Source organism: Neolamprologus brichardi, chromosome 6, assembly GCF_056152115.1.
Source record: "Neolamprologus brichardi isolate AB-2024 chromosome 6, ASM5615211v1, whole genome shotgun sequence".
Classification (NCBI taxonomy): Eukaryota; Metazoa; Chordata; class Actinopteri; order Cichliformes; family Cichlidae; genus Neolamprologus; species Neolamprologus brichardi.
This window is the reverse complement of record NC_142109.1, coordinates 34,706,558-34,726,576: the sequence shown is the minus strand read 5'-3', so window position 1 is coordinate 34,726,576 and position 20,019 is coordinate 34,706,558. Positions and strand designations below refer to the sequence as shown.

Genomic DNA, 20,019 nt, shown 5'->3' with positions numbered 1-20,019 from the left:
TTTTCTCAACAGCGTCCAAACATATTTGCCTTTAAAGCCCTGTTTTCCAATTATCTGGAGAATCTTAAGAACAGTACTAACTCCAAAGCGTGTAAAACACAAGAGCTGTGTCGAATGTATAGTTTTACTTGACTTACGTGTTGTTTATTTATACCTTGAGCACTTCCTTTTTTCTTTTTTTTTCAGTTATTTTGTTTATCTGTTTTCTCCTAAAGTATACCTTTTTGTTTACGTACTTATATGTGTATACATAACTTGTTCAAGACACTGCAAGCTGTGGAATTTTTCATACCCTTTCTATATTCAACATCACTATGTATGTTTGTTGTTCAATTGTCTAAATAAATGATGAAAAAAAAAAAAACTCAAGGTAAAGTCATGTCTCAGCCAATCAGAAGGAAGCATCGTATTACCGCCCTCCTCCTCTCCCTCCTGTTCCTCCCCCTGCGTCTCCAACACCTCAGCTGTCTAACCCCGAAGTCTCCGTTAAAGGATGTAACCGACAGACACTGGGGGGGACCAGAAGCTCCTCGGTGCCACCGGACAAACCGAAACATCCCGGAGGGTTTTTATCATGGACAAAAGCAGCAGTAACACACCGACGTAGATCAACCACAGTAAGGTTAGTGGACGCAGTAGTTCTAAAACTTTCAGGAAACGCAGGACAAATGTTTGCAGACACGGGTGACGGGAGTTTTCCTCCGTGCTGCAGAGGAACAGCGACACATGCGCTAAAGTCTGTTTATTCTGCGCACTTTGTTTACGCGGCGCGCCTTTTCGCTTCCTTCTGCAGAGGCATCGCTAAAATAAACAGATTTGATCTCAGCAGAAGCATTTTGTAAAGTTCACATGAGGCTGAGCTGCTCTTCCATCATGATCTGAAAGCATAAAGCTGCTGGTAAAAATAAACACATGTTCATGGCTGTAAATCAAACTGCGACTTCAAAGCTTTGGATTTTACTTTCAAATATGATAAAACCCAGGCGCAAAAGTTTTACTTTAGCGACTGTAGAAACCATCACAGTCTTCTTTGTCGGGAAAAAAAAAACAAGATCCCCTCAGGGTGCTTTACTTTTTGGACCTTTCCACTCTTTCTTCCAGGCTAGCAGGATTCAAACGTCTCAATTTGATAATTAAAAAAAAGCCTTCTGACCAAGGCCAGATGATTTACTGGGTGTTGTGGTAAGCAGCAAGTTTTAATACAAAGAATAATTTTATTTCTATGACACTTTGGAAAACACAGAGAAAGAGCTTCACGGTGTAAATAAAAAAACTGGTTTAAAACAATTAACAGACGTGATAGGCTGAGGAAGGTTGTTCCAGGGTTTGGGGGCTACACTACAAACTCAATGTGATCACCTCTGGTTTTAAAATCAGAGCGTGGGACAGTAATGAGACCATGATTGGCTGATCGAAGAGGCTGGTTGCAGCAATTAGATCTTAAAGCTCTACTATATAAGCAGCAGGCCGTCCATGTAGAGCTTTATATGTTAATAACAGGAATTTCAGTGGGTGCCAGTGAAGAGATCCATAAATAAGTGGGATATGTGAGCACTGGCTAGTTTTCTTATCAGCCGTGTTGCTGCTCTCTGCACTAATGGGAGGCTATGGACGACTGAGAGACACACGTGAAGAGAGAATTACAATAATCGAGGCCAGAGAAAAGTTCCAGATGATTAAATAGGAAAGGAACTGATTGAAAGGGTTGATTATTTGCAGTATCTCTGACATGAGGGAAACAAGGGTGAGCTGAGAGATGTGAGATTCAAAATTCGGATGCTGGTCAAAGATGATGCAGAGGTTCTGAGTAGATGATTTGATGGTGCTGGCAGGAGCTACTGTACTGACCTCCTAGGGAAACGTGTCCGTGCCAAACATAAAACCTCAGTTTTACTATAAATGAGATGAAGAAAACTTTGATGCGTCTAACAAAGAATGGCAGAAAATCATTCACTGAGGCATGAGAGGCTGCTGAGGATGTCGGGCTTAACAGGAAAGCATAGCTGTGTATCGTCTGCATACAATTGGCAGGAGATTCCATTAAACCCATTTTTTTTAGGCTTTGAAGTTTAATATGTCACAAAGAATGATATATTTAGTCATGGAGGAGAAAAGGACAAGAGAAGGGATTGACACAAAAGTTCTGTGTGCGGACAATTTCATTCAAAGATTTTATCCTCATCAAAATTAATTTTCAAAGCTGAAGTTGTACCGTGAATGTTACTGTTCATTTTGCAGTGAGGTGCATATGTCTAACGACAGAAGAAAGAACAAAGCTGTCATTCCCAGACGGCTGTGACGGGAGGATTCGTGCAGGTTTATAGCAGCGAGTCTGTCAGCAAACATGTTGATGATATTTAACCTTTTCAGGAAGATTCTCAGCTACTGCTCCGCTAAATGTGACACAACCAAAAAAAGGTCATAAAAATAATTTTAACAATGTTTGTGAGAGGCGTCGTCTTCACTTCCCTTTTCACTTCACAGTTTATCAATGTGACAAACACACAAATGTGGATATATGTTTTATATATATCTATAAAACATATAGATGTGTTATATATAAAAAATGTATAACACATAAACCACCATAAGCACAGATGATAGGTTGGCTATGACTGTATGCACAGACAAGTTCTTCTTTATCTGTGCATGCAAAACAAACTAATCACATTAGACTAACGAGAAAAATGTAAATACATGGCAGACGGTGCACCTTAATACACTAACAGTGATAATAATAATAGTGAAATAATGGAAAAATAGCGACGTTTCCTTGCTCTACCAAATGAGTTACCTCACTCGCTATTAATCCTTCCTCAGCTTTGATCCTTTTATTCCCTCCAATAATTTTCACACAGTCCCTCACTTGTTTAATCCACAGGTTGGGTTTTGTGGGGGTGTTCCTGAAATTGAAAGAATTTCTGTATCTTGCAGCAACATGTCCCAGCTCGCTTTCACAACTGCAGGAAGTGATTGTATCCAAAAAGACGTCTGCACCTAAATGCATATCCGACTCTTTCTTTCCTAAACAAATAGTTAGCTGATGTTTTTTAGAAGAGGCCTAATAAGCTCCCAATTTCCTCATCTAAGCTTCTTTGGAATCTGTTAAGGAGATTAGTTTTACTGCATTTTTGGCACTTTGCAGCCTTTCTACATGCTGCACAGGGGAAATGACTCAGCAAAAAGGTTTTTAAATGAGAAATAACTCGCCAGATTGTCAGATTTGGGTTGTGAAGCTGATGTTGTTTTTTTGTCTGCATTGGCTTTAGAAGAACAGAGTTTTTGTTTAAATCACATCTGCCTGCAGCTTCAAGGCAGAACTGAAAACTCCAAACAGGTTTATGGAAAGTGACGTCAGGCTGGCTGGACGGGGAAACGGCCGCTCGAGTCGGTGCGAGAGGAAAGCGTCCGGTGGGGGATGTTAACACTGAGCGCTTTGATTGCAGCCTCACTGATGTCGGCTGGGATCCTGCAGAAACGGGCTGGGTTCTGGTTTTCCCATTTTGGCTTTGCGCTGACTGAAGATTTCAAGTAAAGAAAAAGTCTCTGGTTGAACATTTAAGTGCCAGAATTTATCAACGAAACTCGTTTGTTTCATTTGTCTTGAGGGAATTCAAGTGTTTAAACATTTCCATGACTCGATTGGCTACCGTATATAACATTACAGCCACTGATAATAGAGACTAGACCAGAATTACTCTTCAAGGAAACAACATTGATTGCATTCATCGTAATGAATCATTGCAGCATCTTAGTACCTACAGTGGGGGAAATAATTCCAATATTTGCTGAATTTGTAAGTTTGCTCACCTACAAAGAAATAATTTTATTTTAATCACCTAAAAGTTTGATTTGATTTGCTTGTTACTGAGTATAATGAGTATTTAATCACATGCAAAACATGACTTAGTACTTGATGGAGAAACCCTTAAAGCAGTAAGATGTTACTTGGTCAGGTTTGTAGACTTCTCATGAGATATTTGGGCCCCAACTCACCACAAACTCTCTGAATCATTCAGGTTTCTTATTTGCCGCTTCTCACTTTGAAGCTTGAGGTCTGGAGGCTGGCTAGGCCACTTCGTGAAAGGCCTTCTTTAGCTCCCTGTTGTTGCTGTGGTAGTATGTAGGCCCATCGTCTGCGTGAGGAAAGGAGCTTCTTGTCCAAGATGTGACATACATATTGTGATCTATTGGCCCCTCAATCCAGCAAAGTCATCCTGTAGACCAGGGGTCTCGAACTCCAGGCCTCGAGGGCCGGTGTCCTGCAGGTTTTAGATGTGTCCTTGATCCAACACAGCTGATTTAAAGGCTAAATTGCCTCCTCAACATATCTTGAAGTTCTCCAGAGGCCTGCTAATGAACTAATCATTTGAATCAGGTGTGTTGACCCAGGGTGAGATCTAAAATCTGCAGGACACCGGCCCTCGAGGCCTGGAGTTCGAGACCCTTGCTGTACACTAAGCAGAAAAACAGCCCAAAGCATGACGTTTCCTCTCCGTGCTTGACTGTGAGGATGTTTCATCGGCTGCTTGCTGCCATTTGTGTGTTTTAATCTATAATAAGTAAGCCAGCAAAACTGCAAAGCGCTCATTCAAAAATAATTACAGTCACAATGTTAAATGCACTGCTGCTATTACTGTATCGTGAGTCTTTGTGTTGGGAGATGAGGTCGTCTTCTGCTGAGAAACACCTCCAGATGCTGATTCTGAGAGGAGAGTCTTACATTTATACAGACACAGAAGGAAACAAAATGTGTTTAACTTAAATTAAGGGTTCTCGTTCTCTCCCAATGCATTCTTTGTGATTTTTATCTCATGAATATGTAAAATTTTGGCTGAGCTACAATAAAATTATTGGGGTATTTTTCTAGAGTGGGAAGTCTTGTGTAAATTCAACATAATGTTCAAGTTCAAGTTCAAATTTTATTCGCCACATGCAGTGGCAGGTTGCCCTACAGTGGAATGAACCCGCCCCCCGACCTTACACACATGACACAGACATCACATGGGGATACAAGTCAGAGAACAGTTGCATTACAGAAAAACCACTGAAATGTACACTACAATGGGAAAGTACAAGAGGAAAAAAAGAGACTTCTACTCATGCTGGGCTACAGGAGGACAGCATGAGAACAGGAAACAAAAAAACTCCTCTGCACAGAAAGCACATAAATGTCCACAGTACAATGTGGATTTAAGTTGATGTTTTGTCCTTGATGACAGAACGGCAGAAAATCCCTAATGAAGTAAGAAAACTTTCAAACCTGTTTCAAACACATTTTTCATATATGTGTATATGATATGAAATATACACCTGATTATAGGAACTACTCATAACTAAAGCACTTTGGAGGTGCTGGTAGGCAGATTTGGCACAGCTGGCCAGATATTTTTCAGTTTTCACACGTCATGTTAAGCCAATTCTAGCCAGCTTCTAGATGCACTTTGTCTTTAACCCTTTAAAACCGGTCGGAGCGGGCACGCTCTGTTTTGCGTAACTATTTTTAAATCTCGGTAGCTCTGCAACCACGTAAGCTAGCGCAATCATTTTTTTTGCATATGAAACCGGAGGAGTTGTACTTACATCTTATGCCATCAGCTTGTCCTCGGTCACAGTTTCCTTCCACATATAGCTTTGCAAAAATTGCATAAAAGCACTTGCAGCTACAAAGACATAATATTCCAGAAACACGCTTTGCCGATCCGATCAGCTGTTCGTAACACTTCCTACGTTGGAATAGACGTCAGCACGAACTTTTGCATGTCCGCCATGACCTGCCCGAAACCGGAAGTGACGTCATTTTCGCAGAAATGTAGTTTTTTTTTTACCATCAGGGCCTCATGAGCCTATAGTGGTGTTTTTAAAAGTTATCTTTGACTTTATCACTTTCTGTGTCGTTTCTGGGATGCTTAGGACTCATATTGCACTGCTGGAAATAGTTTATTTTGATGCATATGCTGCTTTTTTGCAAATTTGCATTATAATATTTATTTTTGTTTTTCCTGCAGTATATAAAAATTGGTGTATTTCAAAAATAAAACTATGAAGACACTTAAAATAAATTTCCTGTGGTGGGAAACTATTTTGTGCAACTTTTTTGTATTTACAGTTTTGAGGGATAAGCCTCTTAAATTTCTCTAACTAGAAATATATGTTAAAAAAGCAAAAACAACTTTCAATTTTTTTTGTAGTTTATTGCACTTTTTTGCAATTTATGTAATTACTATGCACTTAATGCAGACATATTATTAAAATCTGGGCTGTAATGGTTGTATTGATGTATAGCAACTTGAAATGCTCCCAAAAATGGCTCCACAGCATGTAAAAATATAATATAAGCTCTGGCGGACTTGGTTCTATGGTAGGTCTTAAAGGGTTAAGGCCACATCTTAAGCACTGGTTACAGGCTGGTTTGGGTTGACGTGAGTGTCTAGTGTTTGTTTACCCTTCTCTTCCTTATCTCATTTGGAAATTCCCAAACTATCTGCTCCATCTTCCGCCCCTTCATCTTCCTTTCTAGTCTGGTAAAGTCCGGAAAGCATCCGAGCGTTTGCACCGAGGAGCTCACAGCTCAGCTCCATCCAGTGTTTCTGTTACTAATTTAAAGGGGAGCAGCACAGGGAAAAATATCCAGGCTTTTCTCAGCTGACCTTTCGTTTGGAAAGTTTTGGCTGGGCGTTGCTGGTGCCTGACACGGTTTCTAACCATGATTTAATCCTGTGGCACTCTGATTATATGTGAAGCTGGATTTGTCTGATTGGCACTTTGAGTATTTTCAGGAGTCTCCTAAAGCTGTGATTAGAGGTCAGGCTGTTGGTCCACTTGGTGTTTGACTGACAAGAGATTCATAAACAGCTCATGGAAAAAATGAGAGTAATCCAACCCTTCTGTCCTCCTTTTAAAAATCTGTGAGTGATCAGATTCTTCAGGTCCTCCCTGGGCCAGTGGGTTTAGCTGAACTCACCAACAACCACTGCTCTGCTCTGCAGCCACAACGAGTCACTTAACGATCTTCCTCTACTGTAGTCGATCCTTTTTAAACAACTCCTTTGCCCTGTTTTGATTAAATGTACCTTTCAAATCAAACGCCCTCTCAGTCCACCTCCAAATGGCTGTTTCCTGCATACACCCACACCATCATCTGGTTTGCCTCAGAGCAATAACGTGACCCACGTGTGGGAGTTCTTATCTGCAGCTGCCTGCAGCCCCCCATCGCCATGCTCTGCTGTTCTGACAGCATCACGGACCCTGTTTGCCTTTTTGTTTGTCTGTTGAGAGTTTGAGTAAAGTCACACTTCATGCCGTCTTTGACAGTTTGAATAAAAACCCACTGGAAAGACATTTATTTAAGACCGGCTGTAAAGAGAAGTGAGAAAATATCACGCAGTTTCACAGCAGTTTGAAACATTAAATGAATATTTTCCATTTTTATAGGTTGAACATGGTTGGAGGGGTTAGTGTTGGAGTGCATCAAACAGATGATAGTTACTGTTTGCTATTGTATTTTATGCACTCTGAAGCTTTAACATTAGTATTTTAAATGCTGTTATTGTTTTTGAAGCCAGATGTTGTTAGCTAATGCTATCAAGCTTGGTTAGCAAGCTGCATTTCTTAACAACGGGAGTCCAAGCGGAGACACACATATTGGCTAATTAGGGCTAATTAATAGGGATGCACCGATACCGTAAAATGTGTTTGTACTCATACTCGTAAAAGTTAACCGATACCATGAACCGATACTAACTTATTTCATTAATCAGAGGGTGGCTTGTCATTTTTGTTGTAGTTTTTTAGATTGGCCACTAGGGGGACATCCCGCGCTAAACGGGCACAGGGTTAGGCGAGTGAGACTGGCGGCTCCAGATAAAAAAGAGAAACTGGAGGCTGCTGTAGCTAGGCTAAACAAAATGTCAGCAGTGTGGAACAGCCAACTTTAACTCAGGTTTTGGAAAAGCGATGAAAAATGTCAAGAGAAAATCCACAGGCAGTTAAAATAACAGAGGCTCTGACTCATTTTATCGCTCTGGATGACCAGCCAATGCCGGCCGTGGAAAACATAGGATTGCACCGTCTTCTCAGCATACTTGAACCGCGATATGAAATATGGACACTCTGCAATAATTTAAAAGTTTATTTTATTCTCAAACCTAATTTGTATTTATTTTATTCCAAACAGAAGTGTTTATTTATTATTCTGAAAGCTCGAGACAGTGCCAATAGTTCAGTGATATTTTGTTAACTTACAATGTGGAGACTCTGCAATAATTTAACAGAAGTGCTTATTTTTCACTTGAAATTTTTTTGTGGTCATTTTTATTACGATTTTATTTTTTATCGGCAGAGAATAAAATAAAACCTGTCTTCCAATTAATTGCATTTGTGTGTGTGTGTGTGTGTGTGTGTGTGTGGTAGAAGTATCGGTTTTTGTACTCAGTATCGGCAAGTACTCAGATCCAAGTATCGGTATCGTATCGGTTTGAAAAAATTGGTATCGTTGCATCCCTACTAATTAACATACAAAACCCAAGAAATTCACTCATTAGATCTGAAGCACAGCAGCTTTAATATTAGTCCAGTAAGATCATATGAAGTCTGTGTTTCGCTTCCACTGTTAACACATAAGAAGCATTAAAAGTTGAGTTCAATTGTGTCACACTGTGAACTGGAAATTGTTATCCATACTTTATTTCATCACATCTGGATTCTTGTAATTAGTGGTTTACTTAGGTAAACTTCCTTGGAACATCTGCAGGTTGTTCAGAGCGCTGCTGCGCGGCCTCACATGTCACACTGTTGCTCATTCAGTTGCATTGACTTCACGTCAACTTCAAACTCCACTAAGACTTTTAGAGCTCTGCATGGACGAGTAGAAGCATATATCAGTGAACTTTCACACCCATACATCCCCAGCAGGTCCCTGAGGTCATGTGACCTAAAGGAGACAGAGCTTTTGCAAGAGTGACCTCCGACTCTTGAACTCTCTCCCACCGAGCCTGAGATCTGTGGACTCTGCTTTTGAGGAACTTTTTACTCGGATGTTTAAGCTGTTTTCCTGTCGACCATTCTTTGACATTATCTTGAAAAGTGCCATATAAATAGAATTTTATTACTTTAAACACTTTAATTTCACTCGAATTTTAACCCTTTGCACTGTTGTTGTGTTACAATAGTAGTGCTGACTATGTTTTGTAGCTTGCGTTGCGTGTATGATCCTGTTATCAGTGTGGCACAGAGCTTCATTCCTGACTGCATTCAGATGGAAAATTCAACACCGCAGAGCTGAAATACAGTGTGACTGTAACAAGCTACGGTTTGGGTGAATTGTTATGGTTGAGTGCCTTTAGCATGAATTCTTTTTAATGCCCAATAGACAGTAAAAACATGGACGTATCTTCCGGGACAGAAAAAATAAAGTGAAATGATTTGAAATAAACTTGCGTTCTGGCTGAAGGCCATCGGATGGCGAAAGCTGTGGTTGAAAAACATTTCCGGTCCTGGGAAAACGGCATTCCAACCCCTGACATCTGTAAACACTTTCCTGCTGCATTAATGGACTCAGTCACTCATTTCGGTCCATTTTGTAGATCTTGGTCATGGTATGCTTCAAAACAGAGGATTATCCGTGGTATGCTCACTGGCTAATGCCCTATAATTGAAACCGAGATGGTAACAGTGAAAACGTTCATCGTAGTGCTCCGAAAGGAGACTTTAGAAACAAATCACTGACATTACGGCAACTACAGCTGTGGGTTCGTGGGTTTTTTTTTCCTTTTTTTTATTCAAATCAGGCAACAAAGTATGTATCTCATTTACAGTGACATTTTTTTTTCCTCTTTTTCCCCCTCCCTTCCTTCCTCTCCCGCTCCTTTTTACATAAAATATAATTACCATTATATAAAGAATCATATATCTATGTCTATACATAAATAAGTATATACAGAGGAGGGGGAGAGGAAAAAAAAAACCCAAAACAAACACCCCCCCCCCCCCCCCCCAAAAAAAAAAACAAAAAAAAAACAAAAAAAACAAAAGACAAAAAACAAAGAGAACAAACCAATACACCTGCCCAGACCAATGTATATAATCTTGGAGCAGATATGGGAGGAGGACATCCCTCCCAGTTTTACGTATTAAAGTAATCTATAAAGGGTTGCCAAATTAGGTAAAACTGTTTAACATTATCTCTCAATGAAAATTTAATTTTCTCCAACTGTAAATGATACATTGTGTCTCTTAACAAAGCAGAATGAGTTGGGGGGGCTTTATTTTTCCAATTTAGAAGTATAAGGCGTATAAGGCAATGTTATAAAACTCAGAGCACGAATTTGTTTATTATTTAAGTATTTAACTGTAGCTACACCAAATAGTGCCATTACTGGGTCTGGGGGGAGCTGTTTTTTAAAAAATATCAGACAAAGTTTTAAATATTTTAGACCAGTAGGTAGCGATAAAACATATGTGACAATAAGGCAGAATTCTGGCCACATCGATCACATCTTGAGTCAGCCCCTGGAAACAACTTTGAAACCTTCGTTCGAAGTCTGGGGAAAGAAGAGCCACCTCTGGTGATTTTATGGGCTCACTTCTAGTTAGTTTTCGAATGAGGATCGTCTGAGGGTAGGGATGCAACGATACCGATACTGGTATCGGGTATCGGGGCGATACTGTAAAATGTGTGCGTACTCATACTCATAAAAGTTAACCGATACTATGAACCGATACCAACTTATTTCATTAATCAGAGGGTGGCTTGTCATTTCTGTTGTAGTTTTTTAGATTGGCCACTAGGGGGACATCCCGCGCTAAACAGGCACAGGGTTAGACGAGTGAGACTGGCAGCTCGGGATAAAAAAAGAGAAACTGGAGGCTGCTGTAGCTAGGCTAAACAAAATGTCAGCAGTGTGGAACAGCCAACTTTAACTCAGGTTTTGGAAAAGCGAAGAAAAATGTCAAGAGAAAATCCACGGGCAGTTAAAATAACAGAGGCTCTGACTCATTTTATCGCTCTGGATGACCAGCCAATGCCGGTCGTGGAAAGCATAGGATTGCACCGTCTTCTCAGCATACTCGAGCTGTGATATGAAATTCCCAACCGCCCACACATCAGGGAGATAATGGTGCCAAAACTTCCTAAAGAGGTAAAGACAAGCAGTGTGTGCGCGATGTCAGTCCTCGGTTTAACGGCACAGTGGACTGATGATCCACGGGCAGATGGGGAGTTCGTTCGTCAATGCCAAATACTTTTGTTATTTTGTTTGTTTGTTTACAATATGGACACTCTGCAACAATTTAAAAGTTTATTTTATTCTCAAACCTAATTTGTATTTATTTTATTCCAAACAGAAGTGTTTATTTATTATTCTGAAAGCTCGAGACAGTGCCAATAGTTCAGTGATATTTTGTAAAATTACAATGTGGAGACTCTGCAATAATTTAACAGAAGTGCTTATTTTTCACTTGAAATTTTTTTGTGGTCATTTTTTAATAAGATGTTATTTTTTATCGGCAGAGAATAAAATAAAACCTGTCTTCCAATTCATTGTGTGTGTGTGTGTGTGGTAGAAGTATCGGTTTTTGTACTCTGTATCGGAAAGTACTCAGATCCAAGTATCGGTATCGTATCGGTTTGAAAAAATTGGTATCGTTGCATCCCTAACTGAGGGTGATAATTTTATTTGCTGTATTGCTTGAGAAATTTCCTGAATTTTCCTCCCAGAAGAACGTTTTCAAAAAGCTTTTTTTTTTTTTTTTTAAAAAATCATCTGGATCATACTTTCATCGCCAGGTCTCTGTCTTATAATGTCTTTCTTAGGTTGGAAGCTCTCACAAAAAAAAGGTAATTTTTGATGGAGCTGTGAAGAGGTGCTCATCTTGTTTTCCTACATTACCCAGCATGCTCTGCGATCCATCAGCTGCTCAGAGGTTTGTGTTGTGGAAACACATTCATCAGATTTCATTGACACGTCAGCTATTATCACATCTTTTACCAAATCGACAGCAGAAGAAGACAAAGAAAGTAAAGTTCACGTCATGTGTGTTTCTCCTGACATTCTTCGTTTGTGAAAATGAAACCACGATGGCTGAGGCAGACGATCGGTTCTGTTTAGAGAACGTCAGGAAATGGGTGCAGTCTCTGCACAGTTTATATTAGAGCTTCACCAGCATTTGTTTGACTTCACTGTGGATTATTCAGGCTGTAACTAACAAGTATTGCTCAGTCATTAGAATCATTTTATTCTTGTTTTGTCTGTAATAAAACCCACAGCAGCCAAACCCTGTTGCAGCAGATGATTCAGGGTCATCTTTGCATGTCTGACTGAAGCATTCAAACATCATCACTGAAATACGACGTAGAACATCTGAAGGTCGTCACTTCAGAAGCCAGATTCAGAAATAATCCCTGCAGAGCAGTTTCCTGCATGTAACTGATTTATGCTTTTCTTTCTGCTGTAACATTTTTAAATTTATGGCTACATGTATTAAGCTGTTGTTTTATCACCTTGTAAACTTTTTGTTTCATCTTAGCAAACAAATCTGATTTCCAATATAAGATAAGATAAGATAAGATAAAACTTTATTAATCCCTCGGGTGGGTTCCTCTGGGAAATTTGTTTTCCAAAAAGCACAGCACCGACAGAAGTTACAGAGTTAAGAATATTATATATATATATATATATACACACACATATATAAATACAAAGACATATATAGATAAAATATACAAAGGGGATAAATAGAATAAATAGGAATAAAAATAAAAATAAAAATAAAAATACAAGTGAATTGCACATTTAAAGTATTGAGGTCTATTGCACCGCTGATTATTAACAAAAGTATTGCACAAAAGGTAATTGCACAGTGAAGTGAAGAGGCACTACAGCTTAGTTGTTTCCCCCCTCCTTTGTCCTCCTGTTTCCCCTCCCTCTCCCCTCCAGAGAGGAGTTAAACAGTCTGATGGCGTGTGGGACAAAGGAGTTTTTAAGTCTGCTGGTTCTTGTCTTTGGGAGAAGCAACCTGTCACTGAACAGACTCTTCTGGTTGTTTATGGCTGTGTGCAGAGGATGCCCAGCATTGTCCATAAATAAATAAATATAGACTGTATATAAAAGATGGATGAGATGTCTCCTGTCCAGACAGTGTGATGAAACGGGCGCTGCCCTGTGTGCTGCTGACACAGCACTTGGACTTGAGGCATTGCACTTATCCCTGCATTTATCCCAGTAGTTTGGAAATTCCCAGGTTAGAGCAGCCAAAGAAAACCCTCGAGTAACCAAACAGTTTCAGTGACTAAGATGACCTCATTTATGACCAGTGTTGGTCAAGTTACTTGAAAAAAGTAATCAGTAACTAATTACCGATTACCTCCCCAAAAAAGTAATCCAGTTACTTTACTGATTACTTATTTTCAAAAGTAATTAATTACTTAGTTACTTTTTAAAAACACGATTTACAACCTGAATAGGTAATAAAGTGATAGATCTTTCAGCCCAATTCTACTTTTTCTACATAATCATCATACAAAATGTAATCAAATGGAAAAGTCTCTTTTTAAAACTTGTTTTATTAGTTATTAGTTTATTAGTTATCTTTTAACTTTATGCATCAAGCAAAAATTTAATTATATGCAACATTCTCTGACTGGAAGAAATTAGTTTAACATTTAAACCTATTTTCTGCACATTCCAGCACATAAAATAAAATATTTTGTGTGTTTACACTCAGTCTTTCAAATAGATGCAAGTAAAACACAGCAGAAAATAAATAAAGTCACAGACTAGCGGTCCTGTTGCTCTATTTTCACCTGTAAAGCAGGAGTGGGGTAGGCGGAGGGTTACCCTGGTGCAGGTGTGCAGCGGTCAGTGGAAGAATCCGCGAGTTTCTCTGTGAGTTTCCCATTACGTCGTAGCTACTCGGTGCTTGTTTGGAAGTTTAGGGGTTTTTTTCGCTGTAAAAAGAAGTTTTCTTCCCACACACAACGGACACTAATGTTTTTGTCACTTTTTATGGAATCAAACTCAAAGTAAGGTCAGTACTTCCACGCTTTAAACGCTGCACGCTCATACTCTCTCTGCACTCGATATATGATCCATTGTTGATCTGCACACAGCTGTTGTCACGAACGTCGCACTCGCTTACGTCACTGTCATGAGACATTCTCGCAAAAAAATCATGGTTTTAGTAACGCAGTAACGCAGCGTTCCTACGGGAAAGTAACAGTAATCTAATTACCATTTTTGCAATAGTAATCCCTTACTTTACTTGTTACCTGAAAAAAGTAATCAGATTACAGTTACTGCCCATCTCTGTTTATGACCCCACTATATTTCATACAGAAGAAATTTTATGTAACAATATTGCAACAATAGAGTTTAGTTCTGCATTAAATCTGTAGATGCGCTGTAGCCGCAAACCTTACAACATAACCTGAACTGCTCCTCCCTAAAGTGTCACGACATCCTGCACAGATATAAATGCTGGGAATAGCCTCCATCACTTGTAGATAAACAGCAGAGTCATAAATTCATTGAAAAGTGACCTAAAAACTCTTTTCTTAACATGTTCCAACATAATGTACAGTGCATAATAAATGTGACAAATGTCATTAAAAAACAAGAAAACATAAATATTTTAAAATCTGTCAAAAACCCAAAATTTTAAAAATTATTGCATAACAACAACACTGATGATTCTGGGTTGTAGATGTGTAACATTGGGATATTTTGCAGCAGTAAATCATCCTGCTGCCGGTTTGTTATCTGTGGTGGAATTAAAAAAAACAAAACAAAGCTTCTTTCTATTGTCCTTGAAACACAAAGGGTCCATTTTTGTAAACTTGTAGTTTCCCAAATTTATGATAGGAAACATTTTTATGATTAAAAATATCCCAAATGCCGCCCCCCTCCAAAGTTGCATGAAAGGAGTTGAGGTGGGTTAGGCATCCGATTGCAATGCTTCCTGCGTGTGGCGCTCTGAGCATGTCCTAAGAAGAACGCTCTGGGACAGACTCGGGACACGGCGGAGAGATCGTATCTCTCAGCTGGCCTGGGAACGCCCCTGTGTTCCTCCGACTGAACTGGAGGAAGTGGCTGAGGAGAGGGAGGTCTGAAAATGGACAGTTGGATGGTTAAAGGCTCGTGTAATAAAATGTCTCAATAAGTAAAATTAAATAAAAGTCAGTAAAAATACAAATTTAAATATGATACAATAAATCAGTGTTTAAAAACCTGATAAAAATATAATTGAATCAGAGCAGTACTGCAGACAAATACATGAAGATTCGTAGTTTTATTCAAACTGTTGCACCAGGATATGTTCTGTATTATATTTCATTGAACCGAGGGTGGGTTCGTTGAGGCACCATAAAGTGTGGATGAGCTGGTCGTCACTTTCCTGACCTGAACCTGCGGACTGTGTCAACCCTCTGAGGGGTGGGGCTAATGGCTTCCTGTTTGAGGGAGATAAAAGTGGATGTGTAGACTGATGGACAAATGGCGCATCGCCCTGATTCACCAGGACTATGAACCTCTGCAGGAAAGGGAAGTGCTAGTCTTAATAGTTTCAGCCTGGCTGCAGAGAGGGGCAGGTCGATGGAAAGATTCAGATACAGAGACAAAGATAAAGACCATAAAAGAGATTTTAAAAATGTGCAGGCCTGTTTCTGTTTTCACTTTATGGAAGTTAAAAACCACCAGACATTTACGTTTTCTCATATTTGGAGACATGAATTTTCGATGGGTGGGGAAGGAAAGCAGCTGTGTTGGAACTGAGGCCGTCCGGGATGGAAAATAAATTATGACGGGATGAGGACATGAGAACAGGATGAAGAGAGTGAAAATGTGATACGGTGAGGAAACGGTGGAGACAGGTAATCAGAGGACAGCAGTTCAGCCCAAAATAAAAAAGGGGGAGGGGGGAGGGGAGGAGAGTGACAATCAAAGATTCCCAGCAGACGAGCATCACTGTAACCCCGACTGTGGCTGAAACTGGAATTTCCTCTGGGTGCACCACAGCTCGAGTGTCTGAAGTGAAGCATGTTTGTGTCCCACAGAGACGCTGACCTAAAAGGGAGAAGGACCGAGTCCTGCTGACAGGAAGACAACATGGCCTCCAGCTCGCAACCCAGAAATCCTTCCTGTGGACTCAGAGACAGGAGCAGCAGTTTCTTTAAGGTAAGGACTGGACGGCTCTGTGGAGACATAGCAGAGCAAAGATCATGCAGGAAAGTAAGTCATCACATCTGTGTGGCAGATGCTGAATTTTATGAAACTATTTAAACTATTTTTTTTTACCTTTTGGATTAATTGAACAAACAAACTGTAGCTGAGATGATTTAGATTAACCCTTTAAGACCTACCATAGAACCAAGTCCGCCAGAGCTTATATTATATTTTTACATGCTGTGGAGCCATTTTTGGGAGCATTTCAAGTTGCTATACATCAATACAACCATTATAGCCCAAATTTTAATAATATGTCTGCATTAAGTGCATAGTAATTACATAAATTGCAAAAAAGTGCAATAAACTACAAAAAAATTGAAAATCGTTTTTGTTTTTTTAACATATATTTCTAGTTAGAGAAATTTAAGAGGCTTATCTCTCAAAACTGTAAATACAAAAAAGTTGCACAAAATAGTTTCCCACCACAGGAAATGTATTTTGAGTGTCTTCATAGTTTTATTTTTGAAATACACCAATTTTTATACACTGCAGGAAAAACAAAAATAAATATTATAATGCAAATTTGCAAAAAAGCAGCATATGCATCAAAATAAACTATTTCCAGCAGTGCAATATGAGTCCTAAGCATCCCAGAAACCACACAGAAAGTCATAAAGTCAAACATAACTTTTAAAAACACCAGTATAGGCTCATGAGGCCCTGATGGTAAAAAACTACATTTCCGCAAAAATGACGTCACTTCCGGTTTCGGGCAGGTCATGGCGGACATGCGATAGTTCGCGCTGACGTCTATTCCAATGTAGGAAGTGTTATGAACAGCTGATCGGATCGGCAAAGCGTGTTTCTGGAATATTATGTTTTTGTTGCTGCAAGTGCTTTTTATGCAGTTTTTGCAAAGCTATATGTGGAAGGAAACTGTGACCGAGGACAAGCTGATGGCATAAGATGTAAGTACAACTCCTCCGGTTTCATATGCAAAAAAAATTATTGCGCTAGCTCACGTGGTTGCAGAGCTACCGGGATTTAAAAATAGTTACGCAAAACAGAGCGTGCTGCTCTGACCGGTTTTAAAGGGTTAAGGGTGATGTGAAAACCAAGATAACTGGTTGATTGGACGGATCAGGACAGGAAACGATGAATGTCTGTTTCATATTTGAAACTTATTTACACATTCAATTCAACTCTGTTTACATATCACCAAGTCACAACAACAGTTGCCTCAAAGTGCTTTATATCGAAAGGTAAACACCCTACAATAATACAAAGAAAATAAACAAAACCCAACAATCATGCAACTCCCTGTGAGCAAGTGCTTTGGCGACAGTGGGGAGGAAAAACTCCTGTTTTACAAGAAGAAACCTCAGAGCAGAACCAGGCTCAGGGAGGGGCGGAGCCATCTGCTGTGACAGGTTCTGGGTTTGGGGGAGGAAGTGAGGACAAAGACATGCTGTGGAAGAGAGCCAGAGATTAATAATAACTAATGATTAAATGCAGAGAGGTGTGTCAACACATATCAGATAAAATCCCAGATGTTGGCTGTGAAAACAAAAAGTCCGCCCACCTTCTGTTTGCAAGGCGCAGCCAATCAGAAGAAAGTTGCCTTAAAGAGGAGGAGTTAAAACAGCTTGTTTCAGACAGGAGATGAAGATAAAGAAGGCTTATGTTGAACATTTAGTTATGCAAAGCCACCCCAGTAGATTTTAGAATAAAAACATGAAAGTGAACAAGAATTTCTGCTTTAAGCTACAAACTGGTGTCATAAAAGGTTCCCCGCTGGCAGCAGCTGTTTGGCTGGTTATCATGCACACCCCTCAGATAATTAACATAATTATTCTGTTGATAATTAGGTATTTTTCTGAGTGTTTTAAACTGCTATCACATTTCTTCTCCTTCCTCCTCCTCTCGAGTTGCCACAGCAGATGATCTGCCGCCATCTCACCCCAGCAACCCTCCTCTGTCACACCAACCTCTTTTTCTTTTCCTGGCAGCTCCATCTTCAGCATCCTTCGCCCAGTGTCCCCTCACTATTCCTCCTCTGCACATGTCCAAACCATATATCAGCAGGTCTCTGCCTCTACCTGTCATTTCCCCTTTTATTTAAGTTTGCCACCAAATACAACCTTCCCTCTCTCCTCCTATACTGTCTTCATCCAGCAGGAGCTCAGTTTTTTCTGGCGCCCTGCTGTTCGACAGCAACGGTGCTGGTTTCTGATGATCTTGAATATCTGAATGCAGTAGCATCTCTTTTACTCTATACTCCAGAAAGCACAGCACCAGTGATCTAGGCGAAGCGCCTTCTCGGGGCTTTGGGGCGAGTGCCCGGTGGCAGCGCTGGATTCCGAGGTTTATTCCCGCAACCGAGGGCCGATTTGAGCCTTTATCAGCTTCGTTACAAACTCTATCAGATCAGGGCCCTCTGATCCCTCCGGTACCCCATGTATGCGGAGATTATTCCGGCGTGAGCGTGCTTCTAGTTCAGTTAGCTTTGCTCGCAGGGTCTCCTGGCTCTCCATCATGAGAGCGAGTGCCTCCTTAACCTCCGTGTCCCATTCTTCAATCCTCCTCTACCCTTGCCGTGGTAGCCACTAGCTCCTTTGTTGTTTCTTGAAGTTTCTCCTTTGAACTCGTTCAGTTCCTTTTTCATATCATTGCGGAAAGAAAGTCGAAACTCACTCATTTCACTTTTAAGGTCCGACCTCAGAGCCCGGACCTCATCGTAGATAGCTAACATGAAGGGACTAGCTTCGCCATTATTCTCCTCTCCGCTGCGAGTTTCCTCGACTAACTCTCCCCTTTCCCGTCCCGAGCTCGGTTTGCCTTTGGGCTTTTTTTGTTTATCCCCGTCCATGTCAAGTTTAGGTACTGTTCTTTGTGTCTGAATATTCTTCCAAGAGGATTATTTCCAACCGGCGGGGAGCCGAAACTTTCAAGCAGCCATTTGCTATAGCGCCAAACCGGAAGCCGAATATCTGAATGTTTGATTTGGGAAAGATTCCAGGCTTGGGATCTTGCATATAGTTTCTTTAAAAAAAGTTTTGATTGGCCACATTTGTCTATTGACAATAACAAATAATTTCATATACCAGATGTTCAGTAATCTTTTTTCTTCTTACCATTTCTGAGACAGACTCATGAATGTCTTCATGATTTTTCTTTTATTAGTATTTTTAAAGCTCTCATCAGAGTCTGTTTGGATTTATGCACTCTGGGATTTCTTTATCCTGTTGAGGTTTTATCTTAACTTTAAATTCTCACCATTATTAATTCTGACTAAGCACTTTTCCTTCATGTAATCAGGATATATGGACTGTTGACTGGTGAAATACCAAAGTGGATCAGTGTGTTTGACAGTTTTCCTCCACTTTCTGCCATGCATCCAAGAAGTTCTGGAAATGAACAAAACCAGCTGCTCTTCCTGGCAGCCTGACAAACACACAGGACTCATAAAAACCTCTCTGTCCCTTTCATCTTCTCCTAATTTCTTCTGTTTTCTTTCTCTTCTGCAATCAGTTGCATATTTTTGCTCCAAGTGTCACTCAGATGTGAAAACCTTTTCATGCAGTGCCTGTATGTGCTGTTGTAGTCTTGTGTTATGAAAAGACCTGATCTATTTCTCGAGAGTTAACACATGACAGTAAATCTGTTTCCTCGCTGCTTCTGATTTCCTCTGTCTTTCCTCATCTTTCGGTGCCCTAAACATTTTATTTTGTGTGTGAGCCTTGGTCAGTGTTAGACGGATTATTCTAACCTTGTGGTAGAAAACCCTGATTTAACTCTGAGACTGACCTTTAACTTCATCTAATGACTGAGCCACACAGGCCCAGACACTATTAAGCGA

At 40.1% G+C, this 20,019-nt stretch overlaps 1 protein-coding gene across 2 annotated transcripts in view; it reads left to right on the top strand.

Moving 5' to 3' along the window:
* The first annotated feature begins 16,048 nt into the window (after positions 1–16,048).
* The window catches only part of rin2b (Ras and Rab interactor 2b), a 38,799-nt gene continuing 34,828 nt past the window's right edge, over positions 16,049–20,019 (top strand). For both annotated transcript variants that reach the window (XM_087842196.1, XM_087842197.1), the window contains exon 1: positions 16,049–16,169. In XM_087842196.1, the coding sequence (XP_087698322.1) occupies positions 16,101–16,169 (69 nt within the window). In that variant the 5' untranslated portion in view covers positions 16,049–16,100. The remainder of the gene's footprint in view (positions 16,170–20,019) is intronic.